The 20086-nt window shown below is 35.0% G+C and overlaps 2 protein-coding genes across 2 annotated transcripts; one reads left to right on the forward strand and one right to left on the reverse strand.

Annotated features, from left to right (window-relative positions):
• Positions 1–201: 201 nt before the first annotated feature.
• clu (clustered mitochondria protein homolog) lies at positions 202–16643 on the forward strand. Its single transcript, XM_018505632.1, has 17 exons — positions 202–616; positions 8314–8588; positions 8912–9334; positions 9561–9927; positions 10105–10241; positions 10517–10797; positions 10870–10996; positions 11084–11258; positions 11358–11560; positions 11674–11824; positions 12017–12222; positions 12356–12562; positions 12636–12734; positions 12926–13270; positions 13492–13764; positions 13970–14095; positions 14335–16643. The coding sequence occupies exons 1-17, from the start codon at positions 514–516 to the stop codon at positions 14989–14991; spliced, it is 4155 nt and encodes a 1384-aa protein (XP_018361134.1). The 5' UTR covers positions 202–513; the 3' UTR covers positions 14992–16643.
• Positions 16644–16980: 337 nt separating this feature from the next.
• On the reverse strand, positions 16981–19564 carry LOC108759919 (methyltransferase-like protein 16 homolog). Its single transcript, XM_018505633.1, has 6 exons — positions 19399–19564; positions 18783–18999; positions 18353–18493; positions 17888–18248; positions 17561–17756; positions 16981–17452 (listed from the first exon to the last, which is right to left on the reverse strand). The coding sequence occupies exons 1-6, from the start codon at positions 19501–19503 to the stop codon at positions 16985–16987; spliced, it is 1488 nt and encodes a 495-aa protein (XP_018361135.1). The 5' UTR covers positions 19504–19564; the 3' UTR covers positions 16981–16984.
• Positions 19565–20086: the final 522 nt, after the last annotated feature.

The raw sequence follows: 20086 nt of genomic DNA on the forward strand, positions 1-20086 counted from the left end.
ATATATATATATATATATATATATATATCAAATAGAGTTTTTTAAATTGATCGTTTTCTAGTGATTTTGTTAGCTGTGCGCACGAAAACGCATCGTTGTAGGCGCAACACCGACGGACCAATCGCGAATAAGTACTGCGGACCAATCGCGGATCGCCGCGACGAACCAATCGCCGGCCGTGCCGCAGAACTTTGCCGCAGACCATTCGAAACGCACGTGCGGGCCGCAGGATTCGCGCGCGCTGAAGTAGTCTGCCGCCCCGTGAAAAAGTCGGACGTCGTCGTCGCTTTCCGTCCCGGACGAACGATTCAAAAGGGCGTGCGTGCGCGTGACCGTAAATCGCAGCAAGGACAGTGAAAGAACGGACGGAGAGAACGAGGCTCGCGCGAGAGAGCGAAGAGGTAGTCGGAATAACACAGAGAAACAAGAAAACCACGTTGTCACGTTACACCCTGGTCGTCACCGTCATCGTTATTTCTTTCATCATCGCCGGAGTGGTCCAAGTCCAAGGAAATGGCAGTCGGCGCACAGATCGACACGTCCGAACGGGATACCGGCAGCGCGAAGATACCCCTGCTGAACGGCGATCAGGTGCACGAGGCTGCGAAGGTGACCGGTCAGTACCGATCTGAAGTTATCGCGTGCGGCATCGCGCGCTCCACGAGGGTGTCGCACGGTCTTTCCTTTAAGGTTAATCCGCGGGCAAGAACTCGCTCGTGTTCTGGCCCGCGAGCGTTATGTAATCCTTGATAGGAACAACGCCGGTCTCATCTCGTGTCCCGACGAAGACATTTCACGGATCGTCGGGACCGTTTTTCGCTTCGTCGTTCGGCTCATCGAACGCGAAGCCGGTCTCCATCGAGCGAGGAGGAGAGAGCGCGCGATCGAAAAGAGCGCGTGTAGGAACGGGATAGAGCGATGCCTCGCACGTTACGTAACCCCCACGAATTGCGCGAGTCTCTGCGCACGGGGTCATGTGAGCCGCAAGTAGCACGAGGAGGGACGCTGGGGGGAGGGGGCAGGCCTAGCAGAAGACGCGCCGCGGCGCCAACGGATGAATTTCCTTGAGCCGGAATCAGACTGTACTCGTGATGGAAAGATTGTTGTTTGACCGATCAAAAAACAATAGGAGTTAAAATTTCTTTGTCTTCATTGCCCAAATCTCCTTCAATCTTCAATGCGTAGTCTGATTCCGGCTTTACCGACTTTCCGGTCTGCGAAAGCGTTTTCTTTCTAAAGGTCGAATGTGTACCTTAAACGAGGTGGAAATTACATAAGTAAACAAATTCATTAAGTATTAACTAATAAAATTATAAATATTTTAGTGAATTCGCTCACTTTGTAATTTTACTCATTTAAGATACACAATTGACCTCAATCAATTATTTCTACATTACATTCTTTTTTTCTTTATTAATTTATAGTTGATAATGATAGTAATCCCGAAACACAATAGATGTAATAAGCCTTCAGAAATTGACTAATCAGTCGATCATTTAACTGTGATTGATGAATTCCTTAAGGCTTACTACATCTATTGTGTTTCAGGACTTAGGTATGTTCTTTCTAGTCAAACATTTGCATGGTTTATCTTTTCTCTTTTTTTTTCACGTTGAAGGAAAAAAGAGAAAAGATCAACTATGCAAGAAGAGCAGCAATTTGGCTAGAGAAAACAATTCTATTCTGTCCTTTATATTTGTGGGAATTATGGCTAAATTTATCCACACAACACAGTTCTCTGAGGAACGTCTTGAAGACGTCTTTAGGGTGCAAACATCCTCTAGACGTCTTCAAGACGGACGTTCTCTGTATGTCTTTAAAACGTTTTTATGTCCCTTGGAAAACTTGTGTAATACAGGGACACTGGAAGAAAGACAATTCATTCTTTTGAACAATCGTCAAACTATGAAGCTGTTTCTCGAGAATCGCAGAGGAATTCAGGAAAGCGAGGAACTCATCGTGGTCTTTTAAGTTTAATCTGCAATGTGCTCTTTACTTTCTGTTTCTTTTTACCACTTTGATCTCTGGGGGCTTATTACGGTTCTTGAAACGAGGTGAAAAAATTACGAAAGTGGATCTAATTTACTAGAATATTTATAACTTCATTGGTTAACACCTAGTGAGTTTGCTCATTTTTTTAATAATTTTCACTTCGTCTAAAGAACCGTAATAAGCCCTTTTGTCTTTTTGTCTCTTATCCTGTTTCTTATTTGTTTTCTATCATCCTAGGTACTTGAAAGTACAACTTCAAGAGAGATAAGAAAGACGATGGTTGATAAAATGATCGCAAAGAGAAAAAAAGGCAAGAGATAAAAAGTAAGAAACAGGAAGCGAAGAGCACATTGAAGATTAGATTTTAGATCGAATCGTGCTTCTTGCATGGTACTCGACCTGCTTACCGTGATATCGGCGAGCGGAACGACACGAGATTACGTTGCAAATTTTCTCAGGTTCTGCATTCCATGCGATAAACAATACGAGTTGCAATTAAGAAAACGGAGTTTGCCTACTAAACTCAAAACTGTATATTGCAAAAGACGCTTCAAGCATGCGAGCATACCGGCAACCTTGACAACAGATCTGTTCTTTTTCTCTCTACGTTGGAGAGAAAAAGAGAAAAGATGAACCGTGCAAGAAGCTCAGTTGAAAGAAACAAGCCTAATTAGAATAGAGATGCGAATTATTGGGATTCTTTAAAACGAGGAACAATTCGGAGCGATTATTCATGAAGCTCGGCGAATCTGCGACGAGTCCTCCAACGAGCGTCTCGATTCTGTTCCAATTAAGGATTATCGATGATGATCCGTAGATCACCGTTCGCATGATGGAAACTAACGCGCCGCAAACGTGCTGTAATCATATTTACGTAATACGTCTCCCATCTCCAGCTATGCTCGACATAAACATCGATCTGTAGTATTGATTACGTCTGAACACGAATCCTCCGTGTATTAATTTACAACAAATCTTGATTTTTAAGGCAAAAAAATGATATGATGTAACATTAATGTTTAGGATCCCTGGTGAAAATTTTTGTCATAATTTTTATACGAATTGGAACATTTTTCAAAAATACTCAGAAATATTCGGAAAGTTTACATCTCTTAGAATTTTTCATACAAGTGAATTCTGAAATATTCTGAAATTTCTCATCCCATAATTTAAAAAAAAATATTTTTAAACTTTTTAGATTTTATAACATTTCATCAGAAATTATACTTACAAAAAATCTTAGAAAAATATTACGATATTTTATAATTAACATATATGAAAAATTCTGAGAAAAAAATGTAAATTTTCTGAAAACACATTCCAATTCGTATAAAAAAATGTGAGAAAGTTATAAAATTATATAGAAATTCTGAAAAATTATATGAACAATTCTGAGAAAAAAATTTCACCAGGGATGAATAACGATGTTTAATATGATTTCCGCTGTGTATACATGCATCGCTAATTGGCTAATTTAAAAATATTCTCAATGGTAAAGCAGTGAAAAATTACTAGGTACCAGGTGATATGAGTGGTGTGTGCAATCGGGATTGTAGGCATTTCCACGGAAATATTGGAAGTATCAATTACTTTACCCAAATATGAGTCCTCTATGTACTATCAATATCTACAACAAATTATAATTCTATACCTCTGTGAAGCTGGCCTCAATTTTCAAAATTTGAACAAAATAAAAAAAGTTTTGGTTGCCCTCCGAAGAATTCTAGAGTTCTCAATTGATCGTAGAAAGAGTTCTGTTGATTAAAGTGATGAAAATATTTAAAGTAATAGGGGGAGGTTCAACTTTGCGAGTCTGAAACTTTGAAATAATTTTGATGCTAATAAGCATTTTAAAAGGATATTAATAATTTGATGCCAATCTAAGCATTTTTAGAACTGTGTGTAAATAATTTATAACAAGTCTCGATTTTTATAGGGAAGCACGAAGGAACCGGTATGATATAACATCGGTGCTTAGGGTGAAAATAATGATACACGATATGATTGGACTGTGAATGCCGAACATTTGAAATCGGATATATGTTTATTTAATGTCGATATGCATAATGAATTTCCCTTCGTGATATGTCTAATATTTTGAAATGATAATACAGAGTGAGATAAACGGCCGCGTATTATGATGCAATATCGATACTCAGAGTGACGTCAGCATGGTGCAATGTATTTGTTGTTGGGATGGATGTATGTAAGACCCAGGATATTTGAAATGATTGGAAAGATTCATTTTTTAAGCGAATATTACGGTGATTACTGACTATTATATAATCATAATAAGATTGACTACATTTTATTCGATTATACACAATCAAAATAAGAAAAATATAAAGAAAGCGAGGAGTTAACCACTAGTTGAAATATTGTCCCACTGATTACATGATTTCATTTGATTTTATATGATTTTATCTGATTACAAATAATTTTTTTCACTACATATGAAGTCATTTGGTAAAATATACGATTTTATTTAATATTATATAATGATTTCTCATGGTTGCATATGTAATTATCGGATTATACATGGATTTCATATGAATTTTATAATGATTTTGAGGACTCTATCCCACGATTACATTAAGTGGTTACTCCCTCGAAAGTAACAGACAAAGAAATTTGGATAATTTTTTAAAATCGATTTAAGCGAGAGATAAAATAATTTTCTCAATTTCTTCGTTAGAATTTGTTCTCTATGCTCGATGTGTAAATAATATAAACGGAAAAAGTACAGGAGTAGAAGCAATGACACGTGTTTCTCTTTCAAAGATTAACATTGATTGATGGGGGAGGATCCCGTTTGCCTACAATCCCGATTACACACACCACTCATATCACCTGGTACCTAGTAATTTCACTGCTTTAGCATTGAGAATATTTTATTTTTAAATTGGCCAATTAGCGATGCATGTGTGCAACATGCGATGTGTGCAATCGGAGCTTTCCCGATTGATGGGAGGGTATCTTTGAAAGATGTCTCGTTCATTAACGAACTTTTTTTCCTTCAGGACACTGTCTTTTCGAAACAGATGAATGACATCTGTGTGTTTGAAAATTTGAAATTCGTTAAATTGTTAAGTAACAGTTCTTTTTGGATTAATCGGAATTGTTTTAAGCACCAAGTAACGACTAATTTTTCAGTCTATTAAACTTCAGTTTATATGAGCGTTTATTCAAAAATTTATACCATTCAAAAATTTTGTAAGTTGCATGTGAAAACCTAAATGACTTGAGAAACTTAACCAATGTGAGAACTTTGTATAATTGCTCATGTATTTGCAGGTTTAATTAGAAACTAGATGGAAAGTGAGTCTCGTGTTAATGATCCGCCTCTTACTGCACGTGAACCAAGAGAACAATACTCATGCGGAATCGCAGAGTATCGATAGCAGGGGTTATCGGCGCCGGTTATTATTTTGTGCACCGATTTCTACGTCAAACATCCTTCGATGATAGTCGAGTCGGGTTAACTAGTGCAATTGCGGCACGCTATGATGTTCGTACTTTCACCTTTGAGCTTGCGTGTTTAAATCGATCCTCTTCACGTGTCTTCGGCACAGTGTGAACTCGCATAACTCCCGTACAGTAAACCCGCTTGAATTCTATATTTAGCAGTAAATACTATAGTCATCTACCCCATATATCTGTCTTCAAGTTTATATATTCACGTCCGTCTGTCCACTTTCTTGACACAGATTTTATTTAAATAGACAAACCTCTATACAATTAGGAGTGTCTTATAGATTTTTTTTACATCACGAATATATTTCTTGGGATTGACTTTCGCAGGAGAGAGAACAAACACAATTTTTTAAATTTACTTCTGAAATTCAAGAATTTTTTATTATATATTTAATAAATATCACTTTTTTGCTTAACTTATGCAATATGTGAATACATCTATATTAAGTTTCTGATATCAATACATGTATATTAAATTTTTATATCTTTTTTATTAATAATATAAATCTATTTGAGTATTATGTTTTTTATTTTAAAGATGAATCAAATTAAGTAGCAGTTTAACGACGAGAAGGAAAGCGCGGCGATTCGCGAGTATTGGTGGTCATCTAGCCGTAGGCGTTTTATGAATGATATTTTAAAGTCACACTGTCTTTCTCATGAATGAAACTGACGATGACATTTATTAACTTGTGAGTCTGAGCTCCACTTTAGAGACAAATGCATAAACAATGTTCATGCATGATAATTATTAGCAATAACAGTCTAATAATATCACTGGTAGATATTCCATTTATCAGTTGTTAAGAGTGAGTCGTGAATATTATCACCTGTTTACGCCGCTTGAGTACCTATTTTAAATGCATTTCATTTCGAAGCTTGAGTAGCTAATAATAGATAACTATAATAATGAAGAAAAACGTGCGCGACAATTTGCGAGTTTTTCGGAATTTAATTGATCATTTTTGTCTAAAATTAATTTTTTTCTCTTATAAAGCTACATTTTTTAAATAAACATTTTTGTAAATTGCATCCTTTAAGTATTCGTTAATATCTAGTTTAAATTTGACTTTACAATGTCTTATTATTATATATTGCTTCTAAATAGACATAATTTAATGTCCACTACCATATAATCGTCGTGACTCTTGTCCAAATAGATTCTTCCCGCTATTCATCACGTTATTTTGTGATAAAACGCCTTATCTGTATCGCGTTAACGTGTCCGCGTTGTAACAGGAGTACAACGCTTCTATACATAACAACGATAGAACCATACACGATAACATCATGATAAAGCAGTGAAGTAGACGATAAGTACCAAAGAACATGAAAAGAAAGAATTTTCTACAAAACATTTTCGACTAAAATTTTGTTATCTAATTATCAAGAATATTTTTGTTTACTACATAGAAGATGTAATCTTTCATTTAATTCAATTTACTTCATGATTCAAAAATTTACATGCATACATGCTTAGAAAATTACTAAGAACAAAATTGTTATTTAATTATTATATATCATTATATATATTATTTAAATATTACATACTATTATTATTATTATTACTTAAATTATTTAAATTGCAAAATTTGTGTCTTGTCGATTTTTTCTTCAAGAACTCATACTTATCTAATTCTCAGCACATGAATTATGGATACTTAGTTTTCTTATCAGTATACGATTCACCTGCTACGTATTGTTGACGACTGCTTGAAATCGATGATATTTACAAAACGTGGCTCGGCGAAGCGGAAAATTAGTTGTGACCACCTGTACGAAACTATGCGGTGTTAAACACTGATTTCGAAATTATTACAATCGGAATGCCAAGCGTGCGATTTGATCGTCACAGAAAACAAAATTTCATATTATTAATAAGAATATATAATAACGCTTTTAACTGAAGAGAGTGCGTTCATATAAATTTAATTTTATAGAAACTAATATAATTCATAATTTCAATGATTTTAATAATAATAATCAAGTAGTAAAAAAATGGAAAAGGCTGCAAAAGGAGATAAGATAAAAATACTATGTATAAAGTGATTTGTATTGGAAATTCACTAAGGACTTTAGTATTGTTTTGTTATTTTTAAAATAGTATAATGTGAGGATTAAATTAAAAAATATTAAATAGGAATGAAAAATTGAATCGATAAGATTAAATGTTGTTACAACGAAAGATAACAATTATTATCAACAAAATCCAATAAGCATTCTCTTGACATAGATCGTTGCTGGTGTTTCGAAGTTGATGCGTATTGCAAACACGTGTCCCAATATAAATAGTACGGTGCGTACTATTTACTTTGCCGCTTATTTATAAGCACATCGGTGAATGCGAGTGGTGAAAGAGTGCGTCTGAGAGTACATCAGAAAGTGCGTCTGACAACATGAAACTACTTGGGCTGTGAGATGTATTTATATCTTGTAAATGCATCGTATCCCTTTCAGTGTCAGGGCGAAGAGAAAGTCATTGGATTCTGTAACTTGTTCTGTTGTTTGATTTAATTATCTTTTTATTTATCTTATCACTTGAGATTTAAGTTTCGTTTAATCTGTGAATTCATGTATATATATATGATGTAACTAACGGAGATCCAGATACAATATCATATTTTTAAGTTATTATGTAAATAAGTTCAAAGAAATCGACAAATTTGAATATTTAAACAATATCTTGTGTGATTTGTTGATAATTCTTAATATTATAAATTTCATAAATTAATGCATGTAATAAATTTGATAGGACTTTGATAAAACACATCAAATATGTAATATGGCACAAAAATTCATGAAATAATTCCGCAGAATCGTTCTTTATATATGGTAAATTATTTGTAGAGGTGAAAAAGGAAATAGAGGACAGCGGAAGTACAAGTACGGCCACGGAGACCGTTGTGGAAAAGGGAGAAGTTGAGGCGACAAAAGAGGGCGAAAAGGAGAAAAATGAAGATAATAAAAATAGTGATAAAACCGAGAAAGAAGCAGAAAAGGAAAAGGATGTTTCAAGTGAACAAGAAGTTGTTTTTATTCAAGACTTGGGCTTCACTGTCAAGATTGTCAGCCCCGGTTCCGAACCTTTTGACATTCAAGTATCCAGCATGGAGTTGGTACAGGTAATTGTTTGCTTTCTGAATAAAGTTTTTGTGCCCATGGCTGTCTAAGAGTATATTATTCAAATTATTAATTATATCATTTTAATTAACTGTCTTTACGAACGTCTTAAATTTATTTTTAGTCTAACATTTTTATTTTTAATAATAATCAATTATCTCTTGTTAATATTCTATTTATTGCTTTTTTATTTATTATATGCATGTGTCTATTATATTGTCATGTTTATGTTAAATTTATGACAAGATTTTTAAAAAGTACTCTGATAAAAATCAACGTCTAAATAAATCAATGCTTGAATTTTCCTGAGATCTTTTCTCTGCAGGAGATCCATCAGTTACTCATGGACCGCGAAGACACGTGTCACCGCACGTGCTTTTCACTGCAACTGGATGGCAACACGTTAGACAATTTTGCCGAACTGAAAAATATCGAGGGTCTGAAGGATGCCTCCATTATCAAGGTGGTGGAGGAGCCATACACAATGCGGGAGGCGCGCATACATGTGCGACACGTACGCGACCTGCTGAAATCTGTGGATCCCGCGGATGCTTACAACGGCGTCGAGTGCAGTAGCCTATCATTTCTTAACGTTGTCACGAATGGCGATATCTTAGAGAAGAAGAAAACCCGCGCGGATTCAGTCGATTGCACGCCACCCGATTACATCATACCCGGTTGTAAGGAGAGACCTCTGTTGCCCCTCCAGCCACAGGCGAAGGAGCAAAAGTGCCCGCCGTGTCTCAAAGTTAGTGATTCTTGAAAAGTTTAATAATCATACGAGTTAAAAGAGAATAAAACAAGAAAGAATAAATTATATTATTAACTCGAAATAATAAAAATTAATTGTTTCGAAGAAAAATTGCTCAAAGATGATATTTTTCTTCTTTTTAAAAAAAATTCATAATTAGATTCTATTTCTATAAAGAAAAAAAAAGGAGATAAATAAAAGATTTCTAAATTTCTTTCCAAAGGTTCTAACAACGTCAGGCTGGAATCCACCACCTGGCCACAGAAAGCTTCATGGCGATCTAATATACTTACATGTGGTTACGTTGGAGGACAAGCAATACTATCTGACTGCATGCGCCAGAGGATTCTTTGTCAACCAATCGACCAAAGAAGTATTTAATCCTAAACCAGCTACGCCTAGCCATTTATGCCATAGTCTCATTGAACTATTGAATCAACTCAGTCCATCCTTTAAACGAGGATTTGCCTCTATGCAACGACGCAGGACTCAGAGACATCCGTTTGAACGAGTCGCCACCCCTTATCAATTGTATGCCTGGAGTGCACCGCAAATCGAACACACTATTGACGCTATTCGCGCGGAAGACAGTAAGTTCTAAAAGAAGTAAAAAAAACACATAGATATCAATAAAAAGAAAATGATTAGCCGGATTTTACTTCGTTTAATTGTGTCACATTTAATTGTAATTATTCGAAAATGTGTGCTAATAGATTAGTACCTGTGGACACTGTCATTGAAATTTAATTTAAACAATCTCTTCTTAGCTTTTTCCTCTAAGTTGGGATACGAAGAACACATCCCGGGACAAACACGCGATTGGAACGAGGAATTACAAACTACGAGAGAACTATCGCGTAAAAATCTTCCTGAAAGATTGCTACGAGAGCGTGCCATCTTCAAGGTATATTGTTGATCCTTCTCATGTGAGCCTTTTTGAGTATGACATGATATGCAATGTCTCCAAACTGGTACTACAACGAAATTATATTTATCTTTTATTTATTTTTTGTGATAAATTCTTTTTTTAATTCTAAAAATTTAAAGACACTGTGTATAATAATAATTACTGAATTAAACTGAAATAACAAAATAATACTAAAAATAAACTTTATATTTTTTAATCATTTTAATAATAAATTCTCAAATAATTCTCTTAATTCTTTTTACATTGCTTAGGTCCACAGTGACTTCGTGGCAGCCGCGACTCGCGGAGCGGTGGCGGTTATTGATGGCAATGTTATGGCGATAAACCCTGGTGAGGAAGCCAAAATGCAAATGTTCATTTGGAACAATATCTTCTTCTCTCTTGGCTTCGACGTCCGTGACCATTATAAAGAATTAGGTGGTGATGCCGCCGCCTTTGTTGCACCTCGCAATGATCTACAAGGTGTTCGAGTATACGCGGCTGTCGACTTGCCCGGTCTCTATACTCTCGGCACCGTCGTCATCGATTACAGGTGCGTTTGTCGGATTCCTTATGATTTTTTTATTGGTGTGTTACTTAATCTTTGGTATGAATTTTCTTGTAGAGGCTATCGTATCACCGCACAATCCATTATACCGGGTATATTGGAACGTGAACAAGAACAATCGGTAGTCTATGGCTCGATCGATTTCGGAAAGACTGTTCTTACGCATCCTAAATATCTTGAATTGGTAAGTAAACATAAGATTAGTAAAATAATTGCCGTATTATTATTTAATATGACTTATTACTCAAATATTTTAAATACTCGCGTTTAGTTAAACAAAGCTGGACAGCAGTTGAAAATCCTTCCCCATAAAGTAATCAACGACGCAGGTGAGGAAATTGAACTTTGCAGCAGCGTTGAATGCAAGGGTATCATTGGTAACGATTCACGACATTATGTGCTCGATCTATTAAGGACTTTTCCGCCCGATGTAAATTTTCTGAAACGTGAGTTGAGATCTACCAATTTTATCATAATCACGAAAAAGAAGCTGTTTTTTATTTATGAATTTGTCAATTTTTATTCGGGAAATATTTCTTGTTCAGTCGAAGGTGTGGAATTGAGCAAAGAAGCACGAGCCTTGGGTTTCCCGGTAGAACACAAACATAGACTGGCCTGTCTACGGCAGGAACTCATAGATTCATTTGTCGAGGCCAGGTACGTTCAGTTTATCAAACATGCAGCCGTTCATCTTCAACAGCTTACGTCTGCTAGAAGATCTCAAAAGGAGAAAGAGGCAACTGCCAAGGTATAAATAGATATTTTTAAATATTATATTTCCCATTTTTTTTCCGTTATATTTGTACCTCAAATGCGAATAACTTGAAATAGTATAGATGATACAGAAACTAATAATTCTAGGAAGATAAGAAAGAGGACAAAAAAGAAGATTCAACTGCTGTAACGGATAGTAACAAGGAAGACTGCGCTCAATCTCTAATAGAGGCCGACGAAGCGAAGAAGATTGTCGAGAGCATCACTGACTCGATTACAGGTGGCGAGAAACAAGAACGTATGTATTATATTTCTTATTTTTTCCTAGATGCATTGATTATATAGGTTTGTATATGTGAAGAAATCTTTAGGATTTTACTAATAGTAAAGAAATAATTAATGTTAAGAAAAAAACTAAAGAAAATAAATCATAAAGAAATGATCATAAAAACTAGAATTAGTTTTATAACAAGTCTTATTTTTACGATAGTGGAGGAGAGCACGAAAGAGATAGTGCGAAAAGCGGCGGCGGCAGTGGGTAGTCTGCGCGACGCTGAGTTCGATGTAAGATTCAATCCGGACGTGTTCTCGCCCGGCGTTAAGCATCCAGATCTTAATGGCTCCGATCTGAAGAAGCAGAAACAACTAGTAAAGGATGCTGCAGATTTCTTACTCACGGTGCAGCTGCCGACATTCGTAAGTTTGTTGTAAAAATTTAACAGCATATATTTTTAATATTTCTGTAACTAGATCCAAGATGTGAACTATTTCTAACTGTATTCACAATTGCGCAATTGTATCTTTTTTTTTAAGTAAATGTTTATTTCAGATTCGGGAGTGTTTGGATCATACGGCGGCCGCGATGGACGGTAGTACATTAGTGGAAGCTCTTCATGGTAGAGGCATTAACGTTCGCTATCTTGGTAAATTAGCGGCTATGTTAGCCGCAGTGCCACAGTTGCATTATCTCAACCGCATTGCTGTATCCGAACTGATACTTCGATCGGCGAAACATATTTTCACCTCTTACATGCAGGTAATTATACGAAAATAAAATTATGATATATTTAAGAAATATATCAAAAAATTGTAAATATATCATTTTACAGGGTACGGATTTGATGAATCTGTCCGCGGCCGTCAGTCACTTTTTGAATTGCTTGCTGTCTTCAGCACAGATTATACACCCACAACAAAATCTAGAAGAGGTACGATCGATCCTCACACCTTTATAATTTATAATTTATGTACAGTTACTAATTAATGATAAAATAATAAAAAATATCGAAATTTTGTTAATTTGAAATTAATAATAATAATAATAATAAAGGACAATAGTTATAAAAATTATATAATTAAATTTTAGGAGATAAATTGACGTAAATTTTTTATTTTTCAGCTTCAAAGCAAAACTGCCAAACGCCGTAATAAACGTAAAGGGAGAAACAACGGACCGCAACAGTTAGAAGTAGAATGGGCATCATTAACGCCTAAATCATTGTGGCAGCAAATTAAAAGTGATTTGAAGGCCTATTACGATTGGGAAACGCCGAGCCCAGAATCTTTGGAAGCCACGATAGAACATTTTTATCTACAAAAAATTTCATTACTACGTGGTTTCTGCATTAAGACTGGCATTCAAATACTATTGCGCGAATATAACTTCGAAAACAAGAACCGGGCAACTTTCTTCGAAGAAGATATATTGAACATCTTCCCTGTCGTCAAACATATCAATCCTAGAGTAAGTCATTGATTCTAAATGAATATAAATGAGATGATTAATGCAGAAAAAATTATATATGTATAAGCGTTAAATCTTAAGAACGAATATTATTTTTTATTTAAATTAATATTCGGAAATATAAAAAACTTTTAAATCTTTTAAAAATCTCAAAAGAATTTTTATTTTAATCAAAGCTGCGGATTAGAGTAAAGAAATCGTTTCAACTCAACTTTTTTTAGGCTAGCGACGCGTATAATTTTTATACCACTGGTCAAAGCAAGATTCAACAAGGATACTTAAAAGATGGATACGAATTGATCAGCGAAGCGCTGAATCTCCTTAATAACGTCTATGGTGCCATGCATCCTGAAATTGCACAGTGTCTTAGAATGCTAGCAAGATTGAATTACATAATGGGCGATCATGCGGAAGCACTTGCTACTCAGCAAAAGGCAGTTCTCATGTCGGAGAGGGTCAATGGCATCGATCATCCGTACACCATTACAGAATACGTAAGTTATACCGATCATACTAAAATAAATAACAGTTGTAGTTAAAATAATAACACAGGGTAAAGAAATAAATCTATGCGTTATATACACCTATATAGCATATGAAATTTACTATTGAATTGTATAAAAAAAAATAAAACAATAATATAAATAATATATCTTTTATAATTTAATAATTAATAATTATATTATTTTGTACTTGTAGATACATCTCGCCTTATATTCCTTTGCCAACGGGCAAGTATCTGTATCATTGAGATTATTATACAGAGCACGTTATCTAGCATTATTAGTCTGCGGTGAAGACCATCCTGAAGTGGCCTTGCTCGATGTAAGTTTAATCTTAAATAATTTTTAGAAATTCCTCATGTAAAAATTAAAAAATTACTTTTATATTACATTTACATATATATATATATATATTATATAATTTTAAAATAATTGTATTGTCATATACCTTATTTGTGCCTAAATAGTTTTATTGTATGATGCATTTTTAAGGCAACACATAAATTTCCTAAAAAATTAATGTTAGAAATATAACAATAGCATCGTATTTGATTTTTGCAGAGCAATATTTCACTGATTCTGCACGCGGTCGGTGAATATGAGCTGTCGTTGCGATTCCTAGAGCACGCGTTAGCCTTGAATTTACGTTATCACGGTCCTCATTCATTGAAGGTCGCGGTGTCGTATCATTTAGTGGCACGCACACAATCATGCATGGGCGATTTCCGAGCAGCGCTGAACAACGAAAAGGAGACTTACGCAATTTATAAGCAGCAATTAGGCGAGGAGCACGAGAAAACAAAGGAAAGCAGCGACTGCTTGCGGCACCTGACCCAGCAGGCGGTCGTGTTGCAAAAAAAAATGAACGAGATCTACACGGGCAAGTCAGGCGTAAGCCTACCACCGATTCAGGTGCAGCCGCCCAGCATGGGCTCGGTGTTGGATATGCTCAATGTCATCAACGGCATTCTCTTTGTGCAAATCAGCCAGCAGGATATCGATAATTTTAAGGCGGAGATCGAGAAACGACAGAAGGAACAGTCGCCGGATGGCAGCGAGGCCGTCATGGCGATTGTTGAAAAGGATACCAAGAAGAATGATAAGGAGACGAAAAAAACAACAGAGAAGAACGATGTTAAGATCGAACAAAAGGCAACAAAAGACTTGGAAACTAGCAAAACTGACGCTTTGGAGTCGGTTGTGGCGGCAAAGAGCTGAGTCTTTCGTTCGCTGACGACAAACAGTAGTCTTTCCTTTCTTTTTTCTAAGCCCTAGTCCTCCATTCTGGAAGATTACGATTTCGCGCGAGGATCGTCACGTACGATGTATACATACTTGGTACTTGCACCGTTTTTTGTTATACTGTTTAAACGCAATTAGGACATGAGACTAAAAAAAAAAAAAAAAAAAGACAAGATGCAAGATTGCCGTCATGGTGTGTTTGTAAAGATAAAAGGGATGAATATATCCGCCGAGATTGAATTTGCATGCGAGACGCACATTTATCTATTATATCGAATGTATATAAAGACACTGGTGCCATGTCGCTTAAAGAGAGCAATCTTCAACGAAGATTATATCTTTGACAAGTCAAAATACGTAAAAAAGATTGTTCTCTTTTTGCCATCACGTGAAATCAAAAAGCAATACAATTTTTTTTTTCATTTGCGCGGGAGCCACCACACATTTTTTAAAGGCTCAAGTTATTTACCACGCAAAAAACCGGTGATACGATACGTCGATGGTACCGATCGTTAATTCGTCAGATTAAGTAACGTTCAAACTCGATCAAATTCATATTAGACTCTCGGAACTAATTACCTTTATTTTCCCTATTATTTTGTAGAGCGAATTCGCATTCTTTTCTCATTTTTTTCTTAAATGTAATGCTCATTAAAAGCTGCATACTTTACGTTTACGTTTAAAACATGCATAAACAGATAAATTCATAAGACGTTGAGAATAATTTAATATTTTACTACAATGCTTGGTAAATATTAAATTATGTCGTTATTGTATTTCGTCAATTATAAATTTATAACGTGTACACAGGCTTTAATGTGCATTAATATATGTATTATAATACACTACGCACTGTTATTTGCGAATTCGCTTTCAATAAATTTATTTTGTCTTTCATTTTTTCGTGATCACCGTTTTGTGCCATTTAGACATGTTTCCATCTTATAATAATTGCCACCGAAACAAGAAAAAATATTACGATTTATATTGTAGTTCATACAAATATAATTCATCTCCTTTCATTTTTTATTAATCCGCGAGAAGGTGCTTCCATATTTTTATAGATATTCTTAAATTCAAGGTTTTCTTAATGTGCCTGCTTGATATAAAATTATACTATACATCTTTAATTCGGTATTGAAAATGGTGGTAATGAAAGTATGATGTAGCGAATGGCATTGTTATTTGATCATGTAATTAAGGACGCCAATGGCCAATTGTTAACTGAGTCATTGCGAATAGTAGCTGATTTCAAGTTCCGCGATTATAGTTTTAGGATCATAAGGAACCGATTGTTACCCTGCTGTTAATATTAATTATAATTTGTTTCATCCACTCTACGGATCTATCCGCGGCGATCCGGAATCTCTCGCCGCGGTTCGATCGAAGAGCAATATATCACGATATCGATTATCCGATAGTAGCCGTGTAGCGAAACTTTTGATTTTGTTTATTGCAGAAAATAGTGCTGATTATTTCGCAATCCTCGTAGATTCTATGCGAGATTTCAGGCCTGAAGAAAGCAATTTTTCTGCAGTGATGGCAAACGAACGTTCAATTAATCAGTCAATCAATCTCTGCCGTCGACTCTCGACGGACTCATTTTCACATTGCAATAATAATCGTAAAGAAAAAAAAAATTACCACATTGCACTTAAATTAGCCAAATTGTATTATAAAGGGAGAATAACAAAAAAAATAATTATAAGGGGGGATAGTTACACACAAAAAACTTTACATATATCATGAAATAAAAAGAACGTTACAAAAATTTGATTTACATATACTATCCTGTTGTAGATTTTCTTTAACATATTGCATGGAATAAATTGTTTTATATGTAATACGATCTAATTAAGAATTCTCTTCAGAATTTTCTGCATCCTGTTTATTGTTCGCTGAATTTTTTCTGTTGTCCGAATACAGCTGAAGTAATGGACTCTCCCATTAGCATTCTTTTTTAACTCTTTTACGTCTTCGATGGATTATCTAAAATCTTTTCCCTCACTTCCAATTTGTTTATCAGATACTGTCGCAATGAATGTAACGCGTCCAAACCGTCATATCCATTTTCAAACACCATCCATATCCTAAATATCTCGTTAGGTTGCGTAATTATATCCTGAGAATCATTGCGGCTTTCTACTTCTACCCAGAATTTACATACAAGCAAAGGATCGTTTTTTTCAGATAATTCTTTATCAGAACTTTCCTCATCTGAACTTTTCATACTATTTCCAGTTTTAATTGAAGTTTCTTCGGCGCATGTATTCGCCTCAATACATTCACCACTTTCACCTTTTGCTCTTTTTAACGCAAATTGTTGCGCTGAACGCCGCTTTCTGCGCATATGTTCCCACGATCTTTTTCTAGCAGTTATTCGACACACCCAGCTATCGAAACTATTCTCAGGAATAGGTATGTCTTGCAACTCGATCTATTGATAATAAAATAAAATGTAACAAATATTTTTAAATTAACTCTTAATTGCAAATAATCCATAAACTTAATATCAAACACAGAAGTAAAGAAAATGATACATTACGTTCAACTCTTTCGCTGTTACTTTTAAAAAACTAATTATATCGTCTATACAGGAAAATTTATCATTCACAGGAAATGTTATTGAGGTTTTATAATCCTTTAACAATCCCACTATAGACTTCCTGTGTTTTCTAATGACAGGTGCTGTAGTCAAGTTGACAACGTTTTGCGGAAGGAAGCTCCAAGCCAAACCCCATCTGTTAACAAAGAAAGGCCTTAATAAGCTTCAAAATAATGAATGATTAATGATGTAACATTTAATAATTAAACTTATATTGACAGGTTTTGTATAGAAAGATATTTAAAAACTTAATATATTTATTTGTACCGTGTTGTGTGACCCTGGCAGAATTCCGTCCACGTCATATTTTTTATATTTTTCGATCTTAACAATCGTCTTAAGACAGCCAAGTCGGCTTTTTTGCCAATCATTGTGCTGTAGATCTTTATTCGATCTCCCACCTTGACACTCTCTTCGATCATCTTTGTCACAAAGCATACTTCACCACCTTCGGTTTTCAGCTCACTGTCATTTCCAGTAGGTGCGTTTCTCGGTGGTAAGACTTTTTCGACTTTTTTGAAGCTATCGTCCTCGTTCTCAAAAAACGGTGGGTTGCACATTGAGAAGTCATAAACTCTATTATCCTGTACTACATCCTTAAAAATTCTATTAGAGTTCACTGTAAATACTATATCAGAAAATCCCGTTACATGAAATAAAGCTTTAATTTTAAAAACATTCATAGCTTTTCATTTGCTTCCATATGAAAGAAAATGTTTTAATAGCACTTACTTTCAATTAAATCTTGTAATTTGTTTTTCTTTATGCATTTCTGAGCATGCTCTACACTTCCTTTGTCAACTTCTGTGCCAATCACTTGACACTTATAGATTTTTGCCAGTAATAGAGCATATATACAGACTGCTCCGGTTCCTATTTAAAATGAAATTGTTCAGACCTTGTATAGCAGTCTAAAATATTATATTAAATATACAGGTATACATTATAAGATGAATAGCATACATTACTGTAACATAATTAATTTTGAAAAGTATTATCTCATGAATCTATCTTCATCATTATAGCTATCATTAACATTACTCTTTAATATCAAAATATAATAGTAATATAATTGCAATAATTCCAATTTTTGTTTCTGTTTTTCAAGTGCAACATTTGGATGATTCATCGAAAGCGTTTTCAAAAGCAGTTTTATAATCACCAATGTCGATGCCTGTAACTTTCTCCATCTCCAATTTGGAATGAGTCATCAAGTCTTCCATCCACAGAATATAATTTAAGCGTAATGGAATCGCTGGATTCAGTTTATCTGCTGGGATGTTCACGTTTAAGTCAAAATCATGCTTCAGAAGCGTTTCTGTAAGTACATGCAGGCTTTTCCTCTCTTTGAAGTCAATCCTAACCCTTCCTGTGAGGTCCTAAGCAATCAATCAATCAATCAATATGAATAAAAAGCATACATACACACAATTTGCTTTATATCACATTCGAGTGTTATATTTATATTTCTTAAGTCGCAAAAATTGCACAGAAATTGAAGAAAAGAAATAATATAAGAGAATGTAAAAAAATGATACAAAAAAATAGTTTTCTATAACATTTTCTTGTATATATATGTTCATTTATACTTTACTAATTTTTTCCTCAATCTTTTTTAAATCTTAAGTTTTCTAAAACTAAATATATTACACTTACATTATATTAATAAATATATTTACAATAAACATAAGATACGCATGTAATATATTACAGATTACATTAAATTTCATCTGCATTATAAACGTGACGAATAAATTATAAAGTACACATTGTAATACCATGATCGCGATTTCACGAAACTCCGGGTACAAGACCGCGAGTTGCTTGTAATCTGGCGGTCGTTTGTACTTGTTTCTCGGGTGCATGTACTGCTTCACGCTCATCGTGATCAAAAGGAACAATTTTGATCGTCTGCTCGTTGAATCACGACTGTCAATTGATTACGGCCAAATCCTGGGGCTCTATTCTTGAAAAGAAACGTATACGAAAGTCTAGGGAAATGCTACAGTATACGTTACGTATACTATAGTATTTCCCTAGACTTTCGTATACGTTTCTTTTCAAAAATAGAGCCCCTGAGGTCTGTTTTCTGTGGCTGAACTAGTGTACACTTTTGGAACTTAAAGCGAGATAGATATATGTTTGATATTTATCGAAAGCGAGAAAGAGAGTTCTAGTGCAGTCTAGTGACTCTAGTGCAGGAACAGAAAACAGACCACTGATTCTCATGGTCGCCATTGAAAAGATACGACATCGAGAACGTGGACTCGTTTCCATCTTTTGGAAACACCGACGAGATACTATTAAAGACCGACATCCTTACGGGAGTTCGCGTCTTTGTGAATATTGAAGTGATTAATGCCTCCGGCATACCAGCGCGATGTTCGTCGCGCGCGACACGCGATATCCAATGAGTGTACAGCTTTACCGATGTTCTCATTCTAAAGGTATACTCTCATTGGATAT

This window comes from Trachymyrmex cornetzi, unplaced genomic scaffold, assembly GCF_001594075.2.
Source record: "Trachymyrmex cornetzi isolate Tcor2-1 unplaced genomic scaffold, Tcor1.1 scaffold21, whole genome shotgun sequence".
In the NCBI taxonomy this organism is placed as follows: domain Eukaryota; kingdom Metazoa; phylum Arthropoda; class Insecta; order Hymenoptera; family Formicidae; genus Trachymyrmex; species Trachymyrmex cornetzi.